The 24,568-nt window shown below is 40.1% G+C and overlaps 1 protein-coding gene across 8 annotated transcripts in view; it reads left to right on the top strand.

Moving 5' to 3' along the window:
• FRMD4B (FERM domain containing 4B) overlaps positions 1-23,715 on the top strand; it is a 323,328-nt gene extending 299,613 nt beyond the window's left edge. For 5 of the 8 annotated variants that reach the window (XM_049640868.1, XM_049640869.1, XM_049640870.1 and 2 more), the window contains 9 exons: positions 343-476; positions 573-692; positions 1,834-2,062; positions 4,670-4,726; positions 7,457-7,601; positions 10,541-10,660; positions 11,815-12,626; positions 15,756-15,888; positions 20,314-23,491. In XM_049640868.1, the coding sequence (XP_049496825.1) occupies positions 343-476; positions 573-692; positions 1,834-2,062; positions 4,670-4,726; positions 7,457-7,601; positions 10,541-10,660; positions 11,815-12,626; positions 15,756-15,888; positions 20,314-20,434 (1,871 nt within the window). In that variant the 3' untranslated portion in view covers positions 20,435-23,491. Of the gene's footprint in view, positions 1-342; positions 477-572; positions 693-1,833; positions 2,063-4,669; positions 4,727-7,456; positions 7,602-10,540; positions 10,661-11,814; positions 12,627-15,755; positions 15,889-20,313 lie in introns of all 8 variants that reach the window. The other 3 variants (XM_049640871.1, XM_049640864.1, XM_049640865.1) reach the window with 3 other exon arrangements.
• Positions 23,716-24,568: the final 853 nt, after the last annotated feature.

The following is a 24,568-nucleotide window of genomic DNA, read 5'->3' as shown; positions in this document are numbered from 1 at the left end:
AAAGGACATTGTAAACAATTATCTCCAGGAACATCTTACCTTCTCTCCTGCTCAGAAAACTGAAATTCTTCCTTGGGTGTGTCTGAAACATTAAGTATTTTATCATCGCTTCTAAAATGACTGAGCCAAAATACAGAAGGTATATATAATACCAGGCTCTGTTGGATGCCCAGAAGCCTGAGAAAATGTTCTCCAGTTTCCTTTTATTATGTTCAGAAACAAGGAGAAAAGAAATAAATTATGATTTAATAGCAGGTTTCACTTAGAAATCCTTTGTCCTTTAAAAAGGAAGGAAACATGCCTCGGATAAACCTTCCCTGCCCTCCCTCCCAATCCCTCCAGGTTCTCAAGACTCAGAAGTTAGTGAGGAGCAGAAGAGGGAGAAAATCCTCGAGCTCAGGAAGAAGGAGAAGCTCTTGCAAGAAAAACTCCTGAAGAAAGTCGAGGAGCTTAAGAAGATCTGTTTGCGGGAGGCTGTGAGTGTCTTCTCTGGTCTGGGGGACGCTTCACTTTGTGTTTGCAACCCCGGCCTGTGTCAGTTATCCCCCTCTCGATTCGGTCCTGTTTTACAGGAGCTCACGGGCAAAATGCCAAAGGAATATCCGCTAAACGTCGGTGAGAAACCGCCTCAGGTCAGAAGGCGTGTGGGCGCCGCATTCAAACTGGATGACAACCTGCTGCCCAGCGAGGAGGTATGAGCATCAGCGCGAGCATTTCTACTCGCCACAGGACAGAAGAGCTGTTAGCTGAATGTGGTTGACCTGTCCCTTTGGTGCTTGAGTCACCGCTGTACGTTTTTATCTCGCGCTCGCCACTTGAACGTGACACGGTAGACCACACGATTCTTTCTTTCGTGCACTGTCTCCGTACCTTTGAGTTGTTTCTCGCTTTTTTACTCCTCCGCACACAGGGAGCTTGAAACAAACCCCAACTGTGGGTAAACTGAGGAACGTTGTTATGAGAATTAAGAACTCTAGCGTTAGACTCTTCTGAGCAAAACAGAGAAACCTTTGACAAATAAGTTTGCCCATTCTGAAGTCTCATTTCCCAGACCTCAGTTTCTTCATCCATAAAGTGGGAGTAATCTTTGTTCTTCCCACTGAGGGATGCAAGGAGTTTCAATGAGATAATACGTGTGCAGCATTCGGGTATAATAAAGTTCCAGTATACAGTGTTTTCTCTCATCTGAGTCATCGGACAGTAGGACCCTACTCCTGCTTCTTGCCCAAATTTAGCCATCTTGGCTTTAGAAATGATAGCAGTTTCCATCATGAATAGAGTGAGCTTTGCAACTTATAGAGTATACCCAGTCCTGAGCTAAGTAATGCACATATATTATTCTCATGTAACCTTTGCCGTATTTTTATAAGGTAGATGTTATCTGCATTTGAAATGGAGATACATAGAAAAAATAAAAAGGAAAGAAAGAAAGAAATGGAGATACAAAATGAGAAAAACCTGTAACATTAAAAAATTTCAGCAGTGTTTCCAGGGTCATGCAACCAGGAACCATTAGAAAGAGAAATCAAACTCAAATGGATCTGTCTCTAAAGCTATGTGTGTTAACATAACTGTCTACGTCTGTGAATCTTGGGTGAAGAATCTCTCCTTGAAAAATATCATCATCACCCAACCAACTAACTGATTTCAGGGGCATTCCCTTCTTTAAAAGAAAAAAAGTCGGATTAGTGATAAGTTGAGGTAAATAGATGAGGAAGGTTTGTCTTCCAGGAAAGTGTTTGAAGTTACATAGGCAGTAAACTTAGGAAGGTTTTATTCTCAGAGCACCTGATTTGAAAATGTACAAGAAACGGTATCATTGTATAAATGCAGGACCCTGCTCTACAAGAACTGGAGAGCAATTTCCTAATACAGCAAAAGCTGGTTGAAGCTGCGAAGAAACTTGCCAACGAGCCAGACCTTTGTAAAACCGTGAAGAAAAAACGAAAGCAGGATTACACGGATGCTGTGAAAAAGCTTCAGGACATTGAAAACGCGATAAATGAATACCGGATCAGATGTGGAAAGAAACCCAGCCAGAAAGCAACAGTGATTTTACCAGGTTCGTAAGAAGTGAGGTTCCTTGAGTCACATAGTCGATATATCCTTGATGGTATCTAGCATTTCCAAATTAGTTCATTTGGTAAGAGATAAAAGAAAGAACACGATTAAAAGTAAGTTTCTTAGGGTAAAAATGGTTTGGGAATTCAGTGTTACAAGTATGTGAACTTGGTTTGCGGTGACCTTCTCACTGTTGTAACACTACACTATTGCGTTGCTTAAATTTTCAGGATGAAACAGCATTCATGGCCATGTTCGTTCATGATATAACAGATTCACCTTTAACTGGCCTGATGTCATTGCAAGAAATACACTCAACATCACGGAGTAGTAAGAGAGCTGGGCCTACCCAGTAGTTTCTGAAAGGTTTTTAATGCAGGGACCATACATTTTCTTAATACCTATGTAACATTTGTGAATAGAGCTTTTACAGTTCCTGCCATGTGTGGAGGCTATTTAAAGATAGGGACAAATGTGATATACCATGAAGTGCAGAAAGCGGGGTATAAAATTGTAACCACAATATGATCCTGACATTATATAAATATGCACTTACAAGAACTGGTTGGGAAATATTTCAAAATACTAGTAGCTGTGGAATTTCAAATAACTTAATTTTTTTAAGTAAATTTCTGTATCTTCAAAATTCTCAACATTATATACCTAAGACTTTCATATTCAGGGAAAAAGTACACTGAAAATCTCATTTAGGTAGATTCCAAGTCCAGTTGGCCTTACTTTATCAGCATGGTTTTCAGCCTTGATCACTGGTTGAAATATGCTTATATTTCTTTGATCCCAAGACTATTTTTTCCACATTTAAACATCTGTGAAATTTGAATAATTTTTATACTAGATGGTGTATTACCATTGTAATTGGCAATACTTTTTCTTTTTTAACGGAGACATCAATAGTTATATATCTTAGATTTGATGAAATATGGTAACTAGGCTTATAGAATATATTTAGGTTTAGGGCCGTATGATTTATGAAGCAGAGATATGGCTTTTGTGAATGCACAGACATCAACGCACAAATGTTAGTCAGCTACAGCTGGAGAATTTAGGATGGCTTTGACTCTGAATGAGAAGTCCAGTTGGCCTTGGAGGTGGTTACATTCTGGACCTACAGAGATAGGTGATTAGCAGTGTGCTTAACTTTCATAACCATTTGTTGTGGCCCATTCATCTCCAAACTGTGCAAGATTCAAGCGATCTCCTTTATAATGAGTGACATTTGGACAGCAGATTATTGGGTAGATTTTTTTTTTTTTTTAATGTGCCTGACAGCTGACTGTACTGGCACCTTGCCTTCAAGCTCTACTACTGTGTGTCCAATTAAGAGATAGTCCGCCTAGCTCTGATGGAGATTAACATCATTTGAGATCAGATGGGAGAGATTTCCTTCATAATGGCATAAAAGTGAATACGAAGGTGCTGTATTTGCCTGTAATCACGCCAGTACTCATGCCAGTACATGCCTGTGTATGGAATGTTTTGCCAAGGCAGATCAACACATCTGAGAAGATTTTTATTTCTAACCACATTTTTTAACATTTGATGGGCAGCGGTAACACTCAGGAGCATAATGGGCATTTCCCGCCACCAGAATGCTGTGTCTAGGTAATAAAAGCAAGAAGTGTAGCTAACATTTATTGAGCATTTACCCTGTGCAAGGAGCCAGGCTAAGGGCTGTACATCCGTTACTTCACTTACTGCTCACCTCGGCACTGCGGACCACATACTAGTCATATTCCTGTTCCAGTTGACCCAAAGGATGCTCAGAGAGATTAAGTCATTTGCCCAAGGTCTCACAGCCAGTAAGTGACAAAACGAAGAATTAAACCCAGGTCTGTCTAATCCGTTGTTTTCAACCAGGAGCAATTTTGCACCCCGGGGAACCCTTGGCAATGTCTGCAGGCATTTTTGGTTGACACAACCGAGTGTGGAGGTGCTGCTGAGAGAGAGTGGTGGAGGCTGAAGATCCTTCATTGCGAAGGACAGCTCCCATCAGCGAAGAATTGTCCAGTCCAAAATGACCGTAGTGCCACATAGACACCCGGGTCTAACCGAGAAGGTCATGCTCCACAAAGTGTTCACCTATTAAGAAAAGTACCTTTTCTTCAGGGAGGATTCAAAAAATAATTTACACTAACGGATTTTCACATGAAGGTTCAAGTGTATGTTACATAACATGTAGTATTTATGACACGAATGGCATGATTTTTGTTTCCAGTTCGTTGGTTACAAGCCCTCAATGTATAGGGTACAGTTTTCGTCTCGTGTAGAAGCTAGATTGGAAACTTGCTGCATACGAAAACTCCCTTGAAGTCGGTGCCGTCTTAAGAAATAGTCCATATCTGTCCATATTTGTATGGACTATTTGTATATGACACATAGTCATATTTGTATGACATCTAAGATGTTTATATTTTTGGCAGGAAATTATTCCATTTTTATGATTGTTAATTATCCTCAATGCACTGTAATTAGTTACGCTTACTAAATAAAAATAAGATGCACTCTGTTGAGAATTGCTTTATTAAACTCACTGTAGGTATATATATAAAGGCCCAGTTATTCTAAAGGCACTTATTTTTATTCACAGAAGACATAATCCCATCAGAGAGCAGCTCCTTGTCTGACACTACCACCTATGATGATTGTAAGTATGTTATTTTGATTTAATATGTTATATATTTTGAACTACTAAGTCAATTGCTTTAATTTGGTAAAGCCTACATGTTATTCTTTTGGGAAAAGTAGAATCAACTAACTTATGCAGAATGGTTGGGGAACAGAGACGATGATTAACTTCTATCCAGGTTAATTCAGCATTAAATAAAATACAGTACCATACAAATTGCATGACTATTACTCGCGTGATAGTCAGTTTCTCAGTAAGCGTTTGTGAGGCTCTGTAGGATTTTTTTAATAGGATTTTTATTTTATTTTAATTTTTTTAATGTTTATTTATTTTTGAGAGAGACAGAGAGACAGAGAGACAGAGAGACAGTACGAGCAAGGGGAGAGTCCGAAGCAGGCTCCAGGCTCTGAGCTGTCAGCACAGAGCCCGATGCGGGGCTCAAACCCACGAACCATGAGATCATGACCTGAGCCGAAGTCAGACGCTTAACCAACTGAGCCACCCATTTTATTTTACTTTTATTTTATTTTTATTTTACTTTACTTTTTATTTTATTTTACTTTTAACTAAGCGCCATGCCCAATGTGGGGCTTGAACTTACGATCCTGAGGTCGAGAGTTGCATGCGCTACCTACTGGGCCAGCCAGCCTCCGCTCTATAGGATTTTTTTTTTTTTGATTTTTTTTTTTAACGTTTATTTATTTTTGAGACAGAGAGACAGAGCATGAACGGGGGAGGGTCAGAGAGAGGGAGACACAGAATCTGAAACAGGCTCCAGGCTCCGAGCTGTCAGCACAGAGCCCGACGCGGGGCTCAAACTCACAGGCCGCGAGATCATGACCTGAGCCAAAGTCGGCCGCTTAACCGACTGAGCCACCCAGGCGGCCCTCTATAGGATTTTTTTAAACATTTTATCTTGAAGTGATTACAGGTTCACAGGGATTTGCGTAAATAATACAGTCTTTCACTCACCTTTTCCCAATGGTGACATCTTATATATTTGGAGTCTAATCTCAAACCAAGAAATATAGTGTAAACTTTGATTATCACTGTATTCTGGATAGCTAGGAGTTGATTTTATTTTCCTTAGGAAGACATACACATTTTGGAAATTGGATTACATGTCATTGTGTTGGTTTCATAGAGGAAGGCCATTAGTGTTGTGATGGCCTGTGTTCCACACATTTCCTGATGGAATGGATTTCGTATCAAGTGATAGAGTATTTCTTTGTAATCCTTTGTGCTTAAGCAGAGGAGTGGCTACCTGAATGACATGATTTAAAGAATTTTGGGAAACTGCTACCCAAAGCAGTTATCTCCCCCAGCCCCGCCCCACCCCACCCCAAGTGTTACGGTGCATGAAACTCCAGCATTCCCAAATTCTTTCCTTGAGCTGAAATTGGGTCATGCTTGCCATTCCTCTTTGAAAACGCACACGTCAATGGGGGTGCATAACAAGGCTCTCATGACTCAGCATCGATCAGTTATATTACTTTCAACGACAGGATGAGCCTCTCTGGTCAGCCAAAGAGGCCGAAGAACTTGAAAGGTGAACAAAGTGATCCACTCCAGCTTCATAGGATAGCTTCCCTTTGGCCTTTTACATACTAGCGTTTTTCGTTGTTTGTGGTGGAAGGAGTGTCTTTTTTTTTTTTTTTTAACGATTATTTATTTTTGATAGAGACAGAGCACAAGTGGGGGAGGGGCAGAGAGACGGAGACACAGAATCCGAAGCAGTCTCCAGGGTCTGAGCTGTCAGCACAGAGCCCGGTGCGGGGCTCAATCTCAGGAACTGTGAGATTGTGACCTGAGCCGAAGTTGGACACTTAACTGACTGAGCCCCAGGAGCTCTTTAATATAACTCTCGAAAAGCTCTAGTATCACCCATTCCACCTGAGTAGTTTCTTTGCTCAGAGTGGCACCTACTGAATTGGCAAAAGTTGGATCAGGCCCCACACGAGTACAGTTGACCCTTGAACAATGTGGGGGTTGGGGTGGCCACATCCCCCATAGTTGAAAATCTAAGTATAACTTTTGACTCCCCCTCAAACTTAACTACTAACAGCCTACTGTTGGCAGAAGCCTTACCATTAACTTAAACAGTCAATTAACACATATCTGTTACATGTATTAAATACTGTATTCTTACAGTTACGTAAGCTAGAGAAAGGAAAATGTTATGAAGAGAATCCTAAGGAAGAGAAAGTACATTTGCAGTGCTGTACTATATTTTTTTTTAATTTTTTTTAATGTTTATTTATTTTTGAGACAGAGAGAGACAGAGCATGAACGGGGGAGGGTCAGAGAGAGGGAGACACAGAATCTGAAACAGGCTCCAGGCTCTGAGCTGTCAGCACAGAGCCTGATGCGGGGCTCGAACTCACGGACCGCGAGATCGTGACCCGAGCCGAAGTCGGCTGCTTAACCGACTGAGCCACCCAGGCGCCCCAGTGCTGTACTATATTTAAGGAAAAAAATTTGTGCTTATGTGGACTCATGCAGTTCAGACCTGTGTTGTTCAAGGGTCAGCAGTATTCAGTAATTTCTTTTTTCTAGTGTATAAAGTATAAAAATAAATTTCCTGAAAGTAATATACTTCCAAAACCATCTGTGGAAAAACTGTATGTTCACCAGGTCTTCTGATTTGTTTTTTGGTTTTTTGTTTTTGTTTTTGTTTTTTGAGTGCTGACAAGGTTTTATTATCTATTTACCTACTTATTTATCCATTCGTTAATTTACTTACTATAGCTGATGCCTTCACTCTTGCTGGGCAGCGACCAAGTTCAGTACCTCATTCTCCAAGAATTCTTCCCCCCAAGTCTCTCGGTATCGAGCGAATCCATTTCAGAAAGTCGTCTGTCAATGAACAGTTTGTGGATACCAGGCAGTCCAGGTGAGAAGTCACATCATCAGTATCCTCACAGCCATGAGATCTTACCTTCAAAATCGTTCAGCCTTTTTGACATTACCCTATTTGTCCTTTCAAAAGGGATTCTCTTTTAAAACCAAAGCCTAGAAACTAACCCCGTCATTTGTTGTCGACAGCAAGTGCAAGTGTTTCTAAGAGATCTTTTCAAAGCATTTGGCAGTTTCCTATATTTTAAAGTCTGTTTGATTTATGTTAGGTTCTAGGGGACCTTATTTATAGTGTGGGTTTGGATATAATGTCCAAAGTTTAGTTTCATAACCCATGGTCTCAGGAAACCGTCATTAAATATCACTCCATCAGTGCAAGTGACAGAAATGACTTCTAATCTTTCAAATAGAAATGAGACTTCAACTCATTTTAATCTGTAAAATAGATGATATGACTTTTTTCTCAAATGTCTCAGGTAAATATTATCAGGCAGTAACACCAGCCCGTAAAAAGATGACAGGCCAGTGATTCTCAGAATTTGACTGCGTGGATCAATACTATTAAAAAAAGAAAAAATAAATAGGGCCCAAGATAGGATTACCAAATGTTTACTCTGGCTAATCAGAATGTTCAAATGAACAATACTATGATTTCATGGGGGAACAAATGACATTAAATAAAAAATACAGCCATTGTCATAAAAATAAGATGATGAAGTTAACATTTTGGACACTTACGGTACGTCGGACACTGTTCAAAGTGTTTTAATATCATTACCTTTTACAGAGAAGCACACCAGGGACCAGAAAGCTTGAATGACCTGTTGGGTTCATCAACTAGTAAATGTTGGAGTCAACATTTGAACCTCAGCAGCGTCACTCCAAAGCCTGTGATGTGATTTTTAGCTAGCACATGACACTGCATCTCAGCAAAGGTAGAAGTTTGTCTTAAAATATAGGAAGATTGTTTAGATTAAATAATTCTTCCCTATGAAAATAAAGCTAGCACTTTGTTGTATTTCTCATTTCTCAAAGACCAGTGACAGCTTTTATCACCTCTCAGCCCCAGTTGTTAGCATTTAGAACTGTTGCCTTAAATAATAGAAATCCAAGTGTTTAGAGCTGTGCTGGCCAGTTGAATTAAAAGTAAATAAAATTAAAAATTCACTTCCTCAGTCATGCTAGCCATATGTCAAGTGCTAATAGGCACATGTGGGCTAATGGTAGAATATTGGACAGCACAGATACAACACATTTCCGTCATTGGATAGCACTGGACAAGTGTATTTATTATATTAGGGAAAACAAAGCTATTGCAGCAAAAGGAAAAAAATTATAACCAGAAATCTTATCTTAAAAATTATTATACCTACTTCCTTAATAGCTTAAGATAGGTTTGCTCTTTGATCCAGCAATTTGACTTAGAGGAATTTTTCCTGTTGAATTAGTTAACTACAGGATGCTCATCACGGCACTGTTTACATTAGCGACAAACTGAAAATAACCCAAATGTTTAACTAGTAGATTGTTTAAATATGTTACAAGTCCTTACAGTGGAAGGCTAAACTGTCATTAAAATAACATTGTAGATGAATATTAACCAACAAAGAACATTACATAGAGGTGTTTTGGTTTCTTTTTTTTTAATGTTTATTATTTTTGAGAGAGAGACAGAGCGCCAGCAGGGAGGTGCAGAGAGAGAGAGAGGGGGGAGGCACAGAATCCAAAGCAGGCTCCAGGCTCTGAGCTGTCAGCACAGAGCCTGATGCGGGGCTCAAACTCGCGAACTGCAAGATCATGACCTGAGCTGAAGTCGGACGCTTAACCAACTGAGCCACTCAGGTGCCCCATAGATAGAGTTCTTTTTAAATGTGGGTTTTGAAAGAGAATATACAGTAAGATCTTATTTTTTTATTGTTAAAAACTGTAAATGCTTGTAAGTAAATATGCTTAGTAAAAATATCTGAAAATATTCAGTGTTGACTGGCTATATCTGAGGTTCAAGATTATAGACATTTAAATTTTTCTTGTTTTTAATCTGTATTTTCAAAATTTTCTGCAATGAACTTGTGCTTTGGTACTAGTAAAAATGTATTCAAAGTCGTGTTTAATTAAAAAACTGACTTCAAGTTGTGCTCTCAGCATGTTGGGAAGTGGACAAAGTGATTTAAGTATGTTGCCTTTTCATCCACGGGCCTGAAAACAACAACCCACTGGCCAAATTCATCCTGCCACCTGGTTTGTGAGGCCTGTGCGCTAAGAATGGTTTTTGTACTTTTAAATAGTTGGAGGGGAAATCAAATGTGAAGATTATATGAAATTTGACTTTTAGTATCCACAGCCAAGCTTTACCAGTACACAGCCACTCCCATTCACTTACATCTTGTCTACACTGCTTTTGTACTTCAGGGACAGAGTAAAGCAGTCAAGACAGAGCCATCTGGCCGGCAAAGCCAAAAAAATTGACTATTACACTCTTTACAGAAAAAGGCTTTGCTGCCCCTGCTCTGGTTGGTTGGTTGGTTGGTTGGTTGGTTTGTTTGTTTGTTTTGAGAGAGAGAGGAGAGAGCATGAGCCGGGGAGGGGCAGGGGGAGAGAGAGGGAATCTTAAGCAGACTCTGTGCTCAGCACAGAGCCAGACGCAGGACTTGATCCCATGACTATGAGCCGAAATCAAGAGTCTGATACTTAACTGACTGAGCCACCCAGGCATCCCTCTAGTTGCTTCCAGTCTCTTTTATTCAGTATACTCTTTTAAAAAGTTTTTAAAATTATTTTCCTTCCTATTTATGACTCAGGTCACTCATGTTTCCCCTCAAACTCACCTAGGACATAACAGGCTACTAAGACACCCTTCCCAGTTTCCTCCTATGCTCCCTTCCTTCAGCTTCCAGTAAGTTTCAAAGCACCTTATGATGTTTGCCAGAGATGTGGGGAGGCTCATCATTTCCGCAATTCTTCTCTTTACCATCACAGGGAAATGCTGTCGACACACAGCAGCCCTTACAGAACCCTGGAGAGGCGGCCCCAGGGAGGACGCAGCATGCCCACCACACCGGTTCTCACCCGCAACGCCTACAGCAGCAGCCACTTGGAGTAAGAGCGCTTCCTTCCAGTTACTTGGACTCTGCTGATTTTTGCTTCAAAGTTTTGCTTTACTTTCTTGTGTTTTTTAATCATTTTAAGGGACTTGAGGCAGCAGGACTATTTTACGGGTCTACATTTTCAATGTACTTTTTCTTTTAAGTTTATTTATATATTTTGAGATGGAGAAAGAGAGAGAGAACAAGCGGACGAGGGGCAGAGAGAGGGAGACAGAGATCCAAGGCAGGCTCTGTGCTGACAGCAGAGAGCCCGACACCGGACTCGAACTCATGAACCATGAGATCGTGACCTTAGCTGAAGTTGGATGCTTAACTCGCTGAGCCACCAGTCCCTACTGCGTGTACTTTCAAGTACAAAGGAAATGTACTTGAAAATATCCTTTGTTCGAATAGATATTATATTTTTGTAGGTATTATATTTTAATTGTAAATATCAGATACCATTTAACCCCCTCATTTTCCAGAGGCGGAAGCAAGGTTGAGAGAGGTTAAATGTCTTACCCAAGCTGGCACAGCTGGGAAATGGCAGAGCCATGACTCAGCCCAGACTCTCCCTCATGCTGTGCTGCCTTCACCTTAGTCTGTCTCCTGCTATCCTGTTGGAAGAGAGGAACCTCCCAAGACCCATTGGGTTTTGTTTTTTTTTTTTTTAGGCTTTGATACAAGTTGCACATCATCAATTTATCTTCCCTACCCTCGAGTAAGGCTGTGGATTGCACAATTTATAGAACCTGGTTCTTTTCGCATTTGGACCATGACAGTGAACTTGCATGGGAACCAATGGATTATGTGAACAAATGGATTCTCTTGTGCAGTCTGCTTTGGAAACCTTAAAAGTTTTCGTTTGTTTGTTTTGAGAAGGGGGGCAGAGGGAGAGGGAGAAGGAGAGAGAGAATCTTAAGCAGGTTCCACCCCCAGGGCAGACCCTGACACAGGGCTCGGTCTCACAACTGTGAGATCATGACCTGAGCTGAAATCAAGAGTTGGACACTCAGCTGACTGAGTCACCCAGGCGCCCATGGAAACCTTAAAAGTTTTATAGTAATTCAAGGGGTGATTAAATCCTTCAACCATGTCTTTGTGTTTTTAATTTCCATCCTCCTTTCCTTGATTCTCTGTTACAAGTTTGCCTTTCTCCTCTTGCAGACCCGAATCTTCTTCCCAGCACTGCCGCCAGCGGAGTGGAAGCCTTGAGTCTCAGTCCCACCTGCTGTCTGAGATGGACAACGATAAGCCATTTTTCTCCCTCTCCAAATCCCAAAGAAGCAGTAGTACGGAAATCCTGGATGACGGGTCTTCCTACACCAGCCAATCAAGCACAGAGTATTACTGCGTGACGCCTGTTGCTGGCCCCTATTACACTACTCAGACTCTGGACACTCGTGCCAGGGGCCGGAGAAGGTCTAAGAAACAGAATGTTTCGACTTCAAATTCAGGAAGCATGCCCAACCTAGCACAAAAGGATAGTTTGAGGAATGGCGTCTACACAAAGAGTCAGGAACAACCTTCTTCTAGTTACTATATTGCCGGGTACACACCATATGCAGAGTGTGACCTTTATTACAGCGGCGGCTATGTCTATGAGAATGACACTGAGGGACAGTACAGTGTCAATCCTTCCTACCGGTCCTCGGTCCACTATGGATACGAGCGCCAAAGGGACTATAGCAGGTCCTTTCATGAAGACGAGGTCGACCGGGTACCCCATAACCCATATGCAACTCTCCGGCTGCCCAGGAAGGCTGCAGCTAAGTCAGAGCACATCACCAAAAACATCCACAAGGCCTTAGTTGCCGAGCACCTGCGTGGCTGGTACCAGCGGGCCTCTGGACAGAAGGATCAGGGGCACAGCCCCCAGACTAGCTTTGACTCGGACAGGGGATCGCAGAGATGCCTTGGGTTTGCTGGGTTGCAAGTACCCTGCTCTCCCAGCAGTCGAACATCTTCCTACTCTTCAGGTAAGAATATGGTGGAGGCGCTTGATACCCAGATTGAATTTACCTCATGCCTGCCACCCACCCGCCCCCTAAACCACTCCCCTCAGGGATCATGGGACCAGTACCCAAGGTCATGAGCTGGGTAGCCATTCTGTGGCACCACAGTAAGAATTGCCAACTTAAAAACAGTTCGTCTCTCTAGCTTTCCAAAGAACACAGCCCACAGGAGTCTGATGGAGCAAGTTGTAGATTCAAATGCAGCAGATATTTATTGAGCACTTACTCTATGCCTCTCGGTGTTGGGGGCTTTCAAATATTGTATCTTTTCTAGGTCTTACCTTGATAGCCACATCTCATAAAAGTGTTCTGGTCACGGATGTTTGATATATTCAAAAGCAGAGTAAACCCTTCGGGTAAGCAGAAAACATTAGGATTATTATACACCCTTCCCTGTTCACCAGCAGGAACTTGATCATCTAAAGGCAGTTTGGTTTGAATGTTCAGGTAGCTACGTGAGGCTCTTAATAATTATGAGGGGAGCCAGCATTTAGTAAACACTGTTCCTGGCACTGTTCTAAGTACTTTGTATGCCTTGACTCAATTCAGTAATCCTTTAGACTTTACTTTATGGCTGCTTTAAGGGATTCTCCAAGATAATTTTGATTAGAGATATTCCCTTCAGGCATTGACTTTGGCCCCTCCATCCACTAAAACCCGTGAAGAACTTCCTGCTTACCCCCATGCCCCCCAGCTGTTCGAGCTGCCCTCAGTAGAGAAGTGGGGAGAAAGAGGAGTATCTGCCTATGGTTTCGTTTATTCAGCAAACAAGCAGGCATATCGCAGATGCTGAGGAGACAACGTTGACACGGTTTCCAGCCTTGAGCACCCGGTCTAGTTAGCAGCCAGAGGAACGTATACAAAGAAAACACTTTTAAAGCTCTACAGCCCTGGACTATGTGAAAACCTGAGGTCATGCATTCTTGCCCCTGCTTTCAAGCATGACCCCTTAGTAAGACAGCACAGGGATTCCCAACTCATTGAGTAATAAATCTGTGAAAACTGTGTCTTTAAAAGTTTCATAAGCTTGTTGACCAGAGGCATTTCCATGGAGATTTCTATTTGGGTTTAATGTCTCTTCTGTTTGCGTAGGACTTTGGACTTCCGTTAGGGCTTTCCCACTTATTACCATATCTAACATACAAAAAGTGTCCTGTCATGTATTCCTTGTTATTTATGGCTCACGCCTATACAGTGCCTTTCTTCACCCTACAGTTCAGGGCGTTGCATGAGGTTCTTTCAGAAACCAAACCCAGGGACAGTGTTAGAAAGAACCAAACAAGGAGGGCTGAGATGCATATAGAAGCCCACTGGGGCACAGGGCTGGGGTAATGCCTATTTAAATAGGCCAGAGAGAAGCAGGTGCACTTCCCAAACCAGAGCGTTACTAGTGCTTGGCTCAGTGTCTCAGACAAAAGTAAGAACGGAGTTAATGTTTCCTGATTCAGACCCAGTAGGAGGTTACCTGGTAGCAGCAGGATTTGGCCCCACAGACCAAAAAGCATTACATTGTAGTAAGGAATCAGAGGGATAAAATTAGACCTCCTAGAATTCCCTTTTGGAATTTTCTTCATTCCTGTCTACATTTAATAGCTACAAAAATGTATTACAACAGACATGCACACATGCATCATGGAGAGTTTCCTATTATTTGCCAAATTAGGGGTTTTGTAATTCCTTCCAGCCAGCTGAAGACTCTCTTGATGACTCAGTTTTAGTAGAAATGACAGCCATCGTCTGTTGGCAACTTAACCCTGGGCCACACAGCATGCCCAGTGTTTTATGTGCACTATCCCATTTAATGTATGCAACACTTCTGTACAGTGAGTGCTGTTGTTGTTTATTATGAGTATCCTAATCTTGCCATGGAGGCAGTTCTAGCTTAGCGAGTTCAAATGACCCTGCCTGAGCCCCAAAGCTGGTAAGTGCTGGAATGGGAATTCTACCGCAGCTCTGATACCTTCACCACCAAGCCCGCCAACCCCTGACTCAGAGTTATGAAACATTCGTGGAAGCTCAAAGTGAGAGAATTACATCTTTGAGTCAAAATCTCATGGCATCCAGGGCCACAGATGAGTTTTGAAATGCATCTGTCCTACACTGGTCACAGGGGTTTTGTGGGTGTGAGAAAGAAGAGGCGGAGGGTGGCTGCCAGGAACCGAAATGGAGGGGAGCTGGAAGGATCCATGAGCAGTATGGGTCTTGGACCACCAGCCTGCCATTGTGGGCACCTTGTGCGTCCTCAGCATGAGGCAGGACTGGTTTTAGAGGGGGAACAACACCAGTGTGACACATTCACTAGGCTTTGTTCCTGCATTGTGCCCTTATCTTGCTCCAGTTCAGTCCCTCAGTAGAGCTAATTCTCTTCTTCCTGAAATGCCTCCTGTTCTAATTACCCTCCCCACCCCTTCACACACACACACACACACACACACACACACACACACACTTTTTTTTTTTTTTTTTTTTTAGGCAAAAAGTATGCATTGATTCTGCTAGTGGCTGATGTTGCCTTGGGCCGAGGAACAGTCTTATCCACAGGTCAATTTATGGAGTGCTTTTCCACCAAAGGCCTCCAAGAAACTCAAACTCGTTGCCTTATCTTTATAAATAAAGCCTTATATATATCTAGCCACCATAGCCCAAGTGGAAAGACTCTCTTCATATATGAGAATTTTTTTTCTACCTGCCTTTTAGGTTATTTTTTATAGCATGCCTTTCAATTAACTTTATTCTCATTCATAATGATATCAATAGTTACCATTTTGGGGTGCTTACTCTGTACCAGGCAAAGTGTTAAATATTCTCATATATGACCTTATTTAATCATGATACCATCCCTATACAGGATGTATTTGTATTATCATCCCCACTTTACAGGTGAAGAAACTAAGGCTTAATGAGAATAAACTATTTGTCCAAGGTCACATGGCCAGTAAGTGACTATACTTGAATAGAAAAGAACTCTGTTGATTATAACCATTGTCTCTTAATCTCTGCACACAGATAATTATAATGTACGTCTAAATGGCCTAAATAATCTTCATTTTTAATATTCTCACTAATTTTGTCTCTTTTCATTTTTATTTCCAGTATCTTCTACAAATGCTTCTGGGAACTGGAGGACCCAGATAGCTGTAGGGCTATCTGAATACGAGACCCCGGCACATTCTTCCTACACCAGCTGCTATGGCAACATCTATAATCCTTTGCCCTCTCCAGGCAGGTGAGAAAGCAATGCTTCGAAATTCTACTAGCCTATCCCTGGTCAAAAGAATTCAGGAATTCTATGTTATTTTATGAATGCTCAAGGATCATAAGACCATAGCCTATAGGCCCAAACCAGCTGCCACCTGTTTTTGTAAATTAAGTTTTATTAGAAAATGGCCATGTTCATTCATGTACATATTGTCTATGTCTGTTTTTTTTTTTTTAATGATTATTTTTGGAAGAGAAAGAGACAGCATGAGCAGGGGAGGGGCAAAGAGAGAGGGAGACACAGAATCTGAAACAGGCTCCAAGCTCTGAGCCATCAGCACAGAGCCCAGTGCAGGGCTCAAACTCATGAACTATGAGATCATGACGTGAGCCGAAGTCAAATGCAGAACCAACTAAGCCACCCAGGAGCCCCATATCTCTGGTTGTTTTTGTGTATCAGGCTTTTAAAGAAAAGGTTTGTTCACTCCTAATCTAGATCATTCAAATTTGACTCTATTCCTAGACATGTATACACTAAAATCTGTGTCTGAAGGTTTTTTTTTAAATCGAAGTGCTTAAAACCATAGTATAGATAATATCCATTTAAGACTCTTCTGAAACCTTGTAGGAAAGATATCTCTACCCCAGAAAAGGTTGCTCACACCAAAATTCCTCACAGACAGTTGGTAGGCTTGATTTCAAACATTTGCTGCCTTTTTGTGTCTGACCCTGTGTTCATTAAGAAGCTACAGACACAGCCAGCTGTTCTATTTATAATCATGATTCTTTGTAAACATTTGGAGGAAATGTACAAGAACAATTTGTTAAAATGCAGTTTTAAAAAAGATTGCAAATTCTGCATTACACGTTCTTCACTTCTTTGTACATGCAGGATGAGTTAAGTTTGAAGAGGTCACATCTCCCTGTCACTTTTCACAGAATATAATTCAAACCCATGGTGCCAAGAAATGAGCATTTTCTGTTTGTTTTTATTTAAATTTGCTTGAGGCCAAATTGCTTCAGGCATAGGGAGACTTACACAGATAATAACTTATAAAAGTGTCTATCCTGTTGATTTTAAGAGTTTAGTTTCTTGCTTTCCTTTTTTTTTAATTTCAATTTTTATTTAAATTCTAGTTAGTTAATATATATGGTAAAATTGGCTTCAGGTGTCCAATTTAGTGATTCATCACTTCCCTACAACACCCAGTGCTCATCACAACAAACACCCTCCTTAATATCCATCACCTCTCTAGTCCATCCCCTACCCACCTTTCCTCCAGTAACCCTCAGTTTGTTCTCTATAGTTAAGAGTCTCTTATGGTTTGCTTCCCTCTCTCTCTTTTTTTCCCCCTTCCCCCTATGTTCATCTGTTTTGTTTCTTAAATTCCACAAATGAATGAAATCATAATTTAATAAATTACTCAGTGTTATAAGCGAATTAGAGCTATTCAACCCCCAAAGCCTTTTTTTTCTTCTCCATGCTCAATGAGAGTTTTTCTTGGCTGGAACTGTTAGGCCAATTGTCTCAACTCAACAAAGGGTGTGCTCAAAATAGAATGTTAGTGAAAATATACCTCAGAGGACTTCATATATCTTGGGGTTTTGTAAATAATGCAAATGAGTTAGGAGCAAGAACTAAAATGGCTTTGGCCCAAAATTGGAGCTGAAGGTTTTCGATTCAGTTCTCATCGTTTTGTATAGTTCATTTGCAAATTGTTGTCCTATTTGTATACTTTTACTTTCCTTTTTTGTTGACTGAGTTAGACACAACAGAAAACAGCACGTAAGACAGTTCTAAAATCCTTGACACCACTTTCACTGGACTCGGGAAGGTACTAAACATTTTTAGAGAAAATGTGTTTTTGCCAAATGTGCCTTTCTATTTCAGCCAGCCCAAGATGGCTTGACACGGGAGTCTGACGTCAGAGGGGTGGCAACGTACAGGAAATGAGAAACTATTTAAAGATCCCTATTGTGTGTGCGCACATGCACATTATATGAGCTCGCTGTGGAAACTTAGGAAAATGATAAAGGGATAAATAAGTAGGAAATAATTTACTTATAATTCCACCATCTAGAGGTAGTCTCTGTTAGCATCTTGACACATTCCCCCATTTTTCTGTATCCGTTTTTAACGTGGTTGTAATGATAAACTTATGTACGATTGTACATCTTTCATTGTCTATGAATCCCAGTTTTTTTACTTAATATCACAACATACACATGTGCTCATATTTTTTAAAACTCTTTAAGCCTTGTTTCATGGGAGCAACATGATATTCCCCTCATAAATATGCCATACTTTATTTCCTGTATTTTGAATTTTTAGATTTTTTTTTCATTATGATTCATTGTAATGCTTCTGTTAACATCTTTCTACAAAATATTTGTCTCAATCCCAGATTATTGCCATAGGATACATTCCAATAAGTAGAATTAATGGGTTAACTTGAAAAATGTATTTTTTGAAGCCCTTGCTTTCCAGAAAGATTTGCCAGTTTACCCACCCAGCAACAGAGGTACAGGTGTGCTTATTTCCATCTGTTTGCCTATTGAGGATTTTTTTTAATGTTTTTCTTTCTTACTTTTGAGAGAGAGGGAGAGAGAGTGAGCGCATGCTCTGCGCAAGCAGGGGAGGGTCAGAGAGTGAGGGAGACAGAGGATCTGAAGTAGGCTCCATGCTGACAGGAGAGCTCGATGCATGGCTTCAACTCATGAACCGTGAGATCATGACCTGAGCCAAAGTCAGATGCTTAACCCACTGAGCCACCCAGGTGCCCTAAGGATTTTTTTATTACACCCCAGAATGATCAATTTAACTAGACCTGTTACCAAAGCAAGTATAATAACAGCCATCCACCAAATTTTAGGAATTTGCTGTAAAATTGTGTTTTTGATGGAAACATAATTTTTTTAAATAAGAGGGAAATTTGGTTTCAAGATAAAGATAAAAATAAAAAACTTTAGATCTGCCCTTAAGTTAAAGATTTGAGTATTTTTTTTAAATAAATGAAGTATGTATTATTTAGAGATCCTTTCTCCCAGAGTGTCTGGCTCTTGATATTACAGAAAGCTATAAATTTTTACCAATAAGAGTTTGTTTCCAGGTCTGATTTGGTATAATTGGCAGTGGCATAAACTTTCCAGCATCACAAATGTTGAAGTCTCTTATCCTACCTAGTATATAATACAGTCCAATTCTTGTCTCTATGCTACAAACTGTGTTTTCAAATAACTGTTTTTCTTTCACTTCCGGTTTTCCATTGCCCATTCTCTTCCTTATCTAACTCTACCTAAACTAGGCAAAACCGAGGGCTTCTGTCCCGGAGAATGGTTGTGTCTCCAGAAATGAGATCAGTTTTAAATTCTCTTTTGCTAAGTGTAGCCAGCAGTAGTAAGTACAGCCCCTCAGATCTGTGTGTTGCTTCTTGCTTAGCAGGTGTTTTGCTCACTGACCGATGTGTGAAGCTGTGGAAATCTGACTTTGTGTTTATATTAGATGAAAACACTAAATACCTGCTTTCACGGAGCATTTCTTTCCAAAGCTCTTCTTCCAATGACTTTTTAATCCTTTTTACTAAAGAAATTTAAAATAAAAAGAAACCTACTAACTATCTAACCTATTCTAAACTACTACTGTAGGAATGTAGTTTTGCTGATTGGAATGGTTTGTATAATAGGATGCCTTCATTTGGATCTACCTTCCAAACATGCCTGTGATTTTTATATGTGATGCTGTTTCCAATTTACTCTTGACCAATACACCCTACGGATGTAAAATGTGTCCCTAGGTGCCCCTGCCTCTAAATATATTCCTTTGTCCCTGAGGAAAGGATCTAGTATAGTCTCTTAATTTGAAGAATACTTAAAATGTGGCTGTCAGGAATACTTTTTAAAAAGTTAAAAATATGACTCTCCCACAAAGAGAAAATGGGCGTGTGTCAAAGATTTACTTAACCCATTAATGAGAGAACTAACAGAATGGTAAAGTTGTTTCTGAGACAATTCAAAAGACTGAATTCAATACACTGAAAGATAAAATGCTGGAATAAGATTATGAAATTAGATTTAAAAAAAAAACAAAACAGTTAATGGCTCACAGGGCGATAAAATTTTAACCATAATCTTTTTATACTAGACAGAAGTTATTTGTATTTCTCCCAGACAAAAACCCTAAAAATTAACATGTAACTTACCACAATCTGGGTCCTTATCAATGGTAAATGAAAGTGAGACAAAGGAATATCTCCCTTGAGAATTAAGTACACCTTGCATGGGCCTTTTCAACAATGCTCCAGTAGGACAATGAGACAGCACACAGTCATGCTTTGCCTATTTCCAAGTGTTGGATATTTTCTTGACGGTGCTTTCTACTAATTCTTTAAGTAATCTTTGTACTCTGGGAATCAAAATGACCACAAGTAACAACTTTTCTGGTTTCCTTTAATAGACAGTACACAGAGATCAGTCAACTGGACAGTACAGATGGAAACCGGTTGGAAGAAAGCCTGAAGAGTAGAGAGCAGAGGCTCTTTTGGCACGAAGATTCAAAGCCTGGAACATTAGTCTGAACTGTACTTGGACCTCTTGACCAAGCACCGCGTTCTCACACTAGTGTGCCTTGCAAAATGTGTTCGTCTTCCCAGAAAGCTGTTTGGCTTTAGAAAGCTAAAGGCATCAAAGGTTGAAGAGAGGACTCTTGCTGCCCTGGAAGTGAATCACACTCTAAGGCCACGGAAAAGCCCCTGAACCACATGCCTTTCCAGCTCCGGGCACTAACCTAACAGCAAGGTGGAACCATTGCCAAGGACAGACTCAGCCTTTATCAGTAGCAAGCACTTGTTAAGGGAATAAAAGTTGTTGAAGGCAAACCGTAAAACTGTGAAAAGTGTGTTCAGGGTCTCTAATAGGAAGGAAGGTTGGGAAATTTCAGAGCACAGTTCAGCATGATGAGAAGAAGAACAACGAGGAGCTCCTCAGTCATTGCTCACCATCAGAAAGTTTGGAGTTGTGAGCCGGCGAAGAATGACATGCCATTTCTACATGGACGTCAACAATTGAGACAGTATTGGAAAATTACTTGAAGAGAAGCTGGATTTTCATGAAGTTCTGAATGAGTGTAAATGTTTTTAGGATATTATAAAGAGTGATGGTTTTCATAAGCACCATAAAATGGGTTCCGGAAAGACTTACTGCTGGAGCATCCTGTAATATAACTTTATGGTAGCAGATTGGGGAAAACACAGCAGCCCACTGAATAATTGACAAACTCTGCTTGGAGAATTTTCTAAGGTCCAATATTATTGGGCTGCTTTTTTCTTTCTACACCAGTGGCCTGATGGGTTATTATTCAGGCTGGTAACTCTCCAATTTGATTGTCATTTGAAATGGCATACCTGACATGGAGAGTTTTTATAATCAAGAGTTTGAAAAACTATTTTAAGGTAATACACAAAGAACCCAAAACAAAACAAAAGCCACATCATTTTAGATGAATTGCGTGCCTTAAAATGGTGAACATTAGGAAAGTAAGCATATTGTCCAGATCCCACAGAGGGTTCTAAGTCACCAAGTGACAAAAACAAGATTAGTCATTAAAAAGGAAAAAACAAAAGCAAAACAAAACAAAAAACAACAAAAAAAAACACAAAAAACTCCAAGCTGCAGATTTAATTATGAGGCTAAAACTACCTCATACTTCACTTGGAAGAACTAATTAGCTATGGTTTATGGTAGGATTTAAAAAAAAAAAAAATTCCATATTCTAGATTGATCTTTTTTGTCATCTTCACTCTGCTTCAATATTCCATAAAAGGTGCTCCCTACCCCCCCTTTTATACAGGTTTCATGTTCCTATTGTGAAGAGAGAAGTTTCTGAACAACTTTTTTGGAACATTTTCTATCTATATTCCAAAGCATGTAATATATACATAAAGATGATTTGTTAAGCTGGTCCTTAGTCATTTGTATCATTAAAAATGAAGTTTGGGGAACAAATTTGGAGCAAAACAGAAGACATGCAGAAAAATAATAACTTATTCCTTTTTGCATATTTGTATAGCCTTCTAGAAACAGAAATACTTTTGCATATTCTTTTACTGTTCTGACTTTTTAAGACCTATTATTTTTTTACATAGGTCAATAAACTGAAGGTGTGCTACTGAAAATGTTTACGTATTCTTCCATTATATTCAGGGTTCATCCAAAGCAGTTTGAAGTGTTCTACTTTATGTAATCCTCTTGGACAAGATTGCAGATTTTTAGTTGTAGTATTACCATATTTTACTGACGCCAAGGTGCCCATCTTTTCACATTTACATCCTTGAAATCAGGATGCATCTTTTGACTGATGGCATGCTCTAAAGGAATTGGCAGTGTTTTTTTCTTTCTTAGCGCTACATAAAATGATGCTGTGTCTCACAATAAAGTTGTCTTAGAACTGATGAAATACGGTAGTTTATTGCCTCGCTGAGGATGACAGATGTGAATTTTTAGGCTTCCCGGTCTTGTGAATGTTGTTTGTTTGTAACAAGCCCTTCATCCTAGTTTTGCAGAGTCGCAAACTGGTCTTTTAAATTCAGGAAAATGTTTCATCTGGCATGTATTTGTCCTGCACAATGGGGAGAAGGGAATGGGAAATGAAATGTAGGAAGACCTTAATACTTCCGTGCAAGTATCTTAAATGGAAATAGCCTTCTTCTGTTCAAGAAATGGAATGCTCAGAACTGCAAGTGGGCCTGGAAAGAACGCGTGGAACTTGGCCCCCAAATATTTAAAGAAGGTAAAGAAATAGAAGCACCGGGGGCTTGCTGTATGATTTTTTTTACCCGCTATCTTTTTAGGAAAACCTCTCTCAACTGCATTTTCGGTATATTTATTAATGACCAAAACATGACAGAGGCAAATTGTTCAACATCACACATCGATCTGTTTCATATTACGGTGTATCATATAGTCATGATAAAAATTTGAAGTTCAAACACAAAGCAAGTATATAACATGAGAACATAATCGCCCCTGGGAGCCTAACATTTCAGATGTAAGAACTGATTTTTTTTTTCAGACTGGTTAATTTATATTAGTTCAGGTTTTCTTCTATGTATATAGTAATTTTTTTAATACAGCATCATATTACAAGTACAGTTTACAACTTGTTTCTTCACTGAACATACCTTGGGCTTCTCTGTATCAGTATATATTTCGATCTACCTCATAAAAATGTATATTTTACAAGGTGGATTTTTTAAATTGCCTCACCTTCCTTGCTGTTTATATTTTTTTTCTATATTTCAGAAAATTCTTCACAATCTTTCTTGTACTCATAAAAGCTTAATGTTATAAGCAATAAAGATTCCAGAATTGTCTCAAACTATTAAGTTTGGCCTGTTCTTAGGAACAAAGGTTCAGACTAAAGAGTTCCTTCAAATGTTAGTCTTTAAGAGCATTCAGAAGTGGAATATTGACTATTGTCAGGACTGTAGAAAAATTTGGATTATTTTCTAGAGTAGTTATTTTCAAAGGACCAGTTGTGAAAGTCAAGTTTTTAAAATTTTGAACTATTGTGGGCCTATAGTCTTGTGAAGAAAAATAAAAATGAATTACTAAGGAAAAAAGTTAACTGAAAAAATGAATTCCTAGAGATGTGGAAAAAAATAGACACAAAAATACACATTCCTCCTGCTCATTATTACATTCATCAGACAAAACGATTCTGTCAAATTGCAGGGCACCTGGGTGGCTCAGTTAAGCATCTGACTCTTGATTTCAGCTCAGGTCATGATATCATGGTTGGTTAAGATCTGAACTGTTCGCTCAGAGCCTGCTTGGGATTCTCTCCCTCTCCTCCCCTGCTCACTCTCTCTCTCTCTCTCTCTCTCTCTCTCAAAATAAATAAACATTAAAAAAAAAAAAACTACTCTGTCAAGTTGCGATCACAGTTTCTAAACGCAGACTCGTAACTTTCTGTACTTACCTTGATCTACATTCCAGGAACAGAGCTTCTTAACTACCCTTTTAAAAAAGTACCTTAGGGAGAGACAGTGAGAGTGGAAGGGGGCGCGGGGAGAGAGAAAATCCCAAGCAAACTCCATGCGCAGCGTGGAGCTGGATGCAGGACTCAAGCCTACAACCCTGGAATCATGACCTGAGCCAAAATCAAGGGCTGGATGCTCAACCGATTGAGCCACCCAGGCGCCCCACTACCTACTTTTTTAATTGAAGTATAGTTAATCTACAGTGTGTTGTTAGTTTCAGGTGTACAGTATGTTAACTCAGCAATTATATATGGTGACTCAACATTCACCGTGGTAGGTGTATCTAGACTGCCCTTTGAGCACCATTAACCTGGAGTTCTGTCACGGGAGGTGCCCTATCCATTCACAGTCATAAGGAAAGTCATTTGTTGCCCCCTGTTACCTCACAGGGCATGGGGATGCAGTTTATTTTCAGTGAGAAAAAAGATTTAACATATACACAGAGCCCAGAAAAGGATGCAGAACTCGACTCCTCTTTCGGCTCAAAGTGTGTCAAGCCCCTTGTCTCCTGTGTTTCTCATGTTTCCTATTCTAGTCCAGTCCCCTCCTCTGGATCCTTATGGGACTTTTCTGCCTCCTCTCCACCCCCATTTTTGCGCCAACCCTGGAACAGCAGAAAGAAAAGCATGTCCTGCTGCAAAAAGGAGTTGACATTCATAGAATTCTAGTTCA

Source organism: Panthera uncia, chromosome A2, assembly GCF_023721935.1.
Source record: "Panthera uncia isolate 11264 chromosome A2, Puncia_PCG_1.0, whole genome shotgun sequence".
NCBI lineage: Eukaryota > Metazoa > Chordata > Mammalia > Carnivora > Felidae > Panthera > Panthera uncia.
The sequence above is the reverse complement of the archived record's forward strand: the minus strand, read 5'-3'. Positions and strand labels throughout refer to the sequence as shown.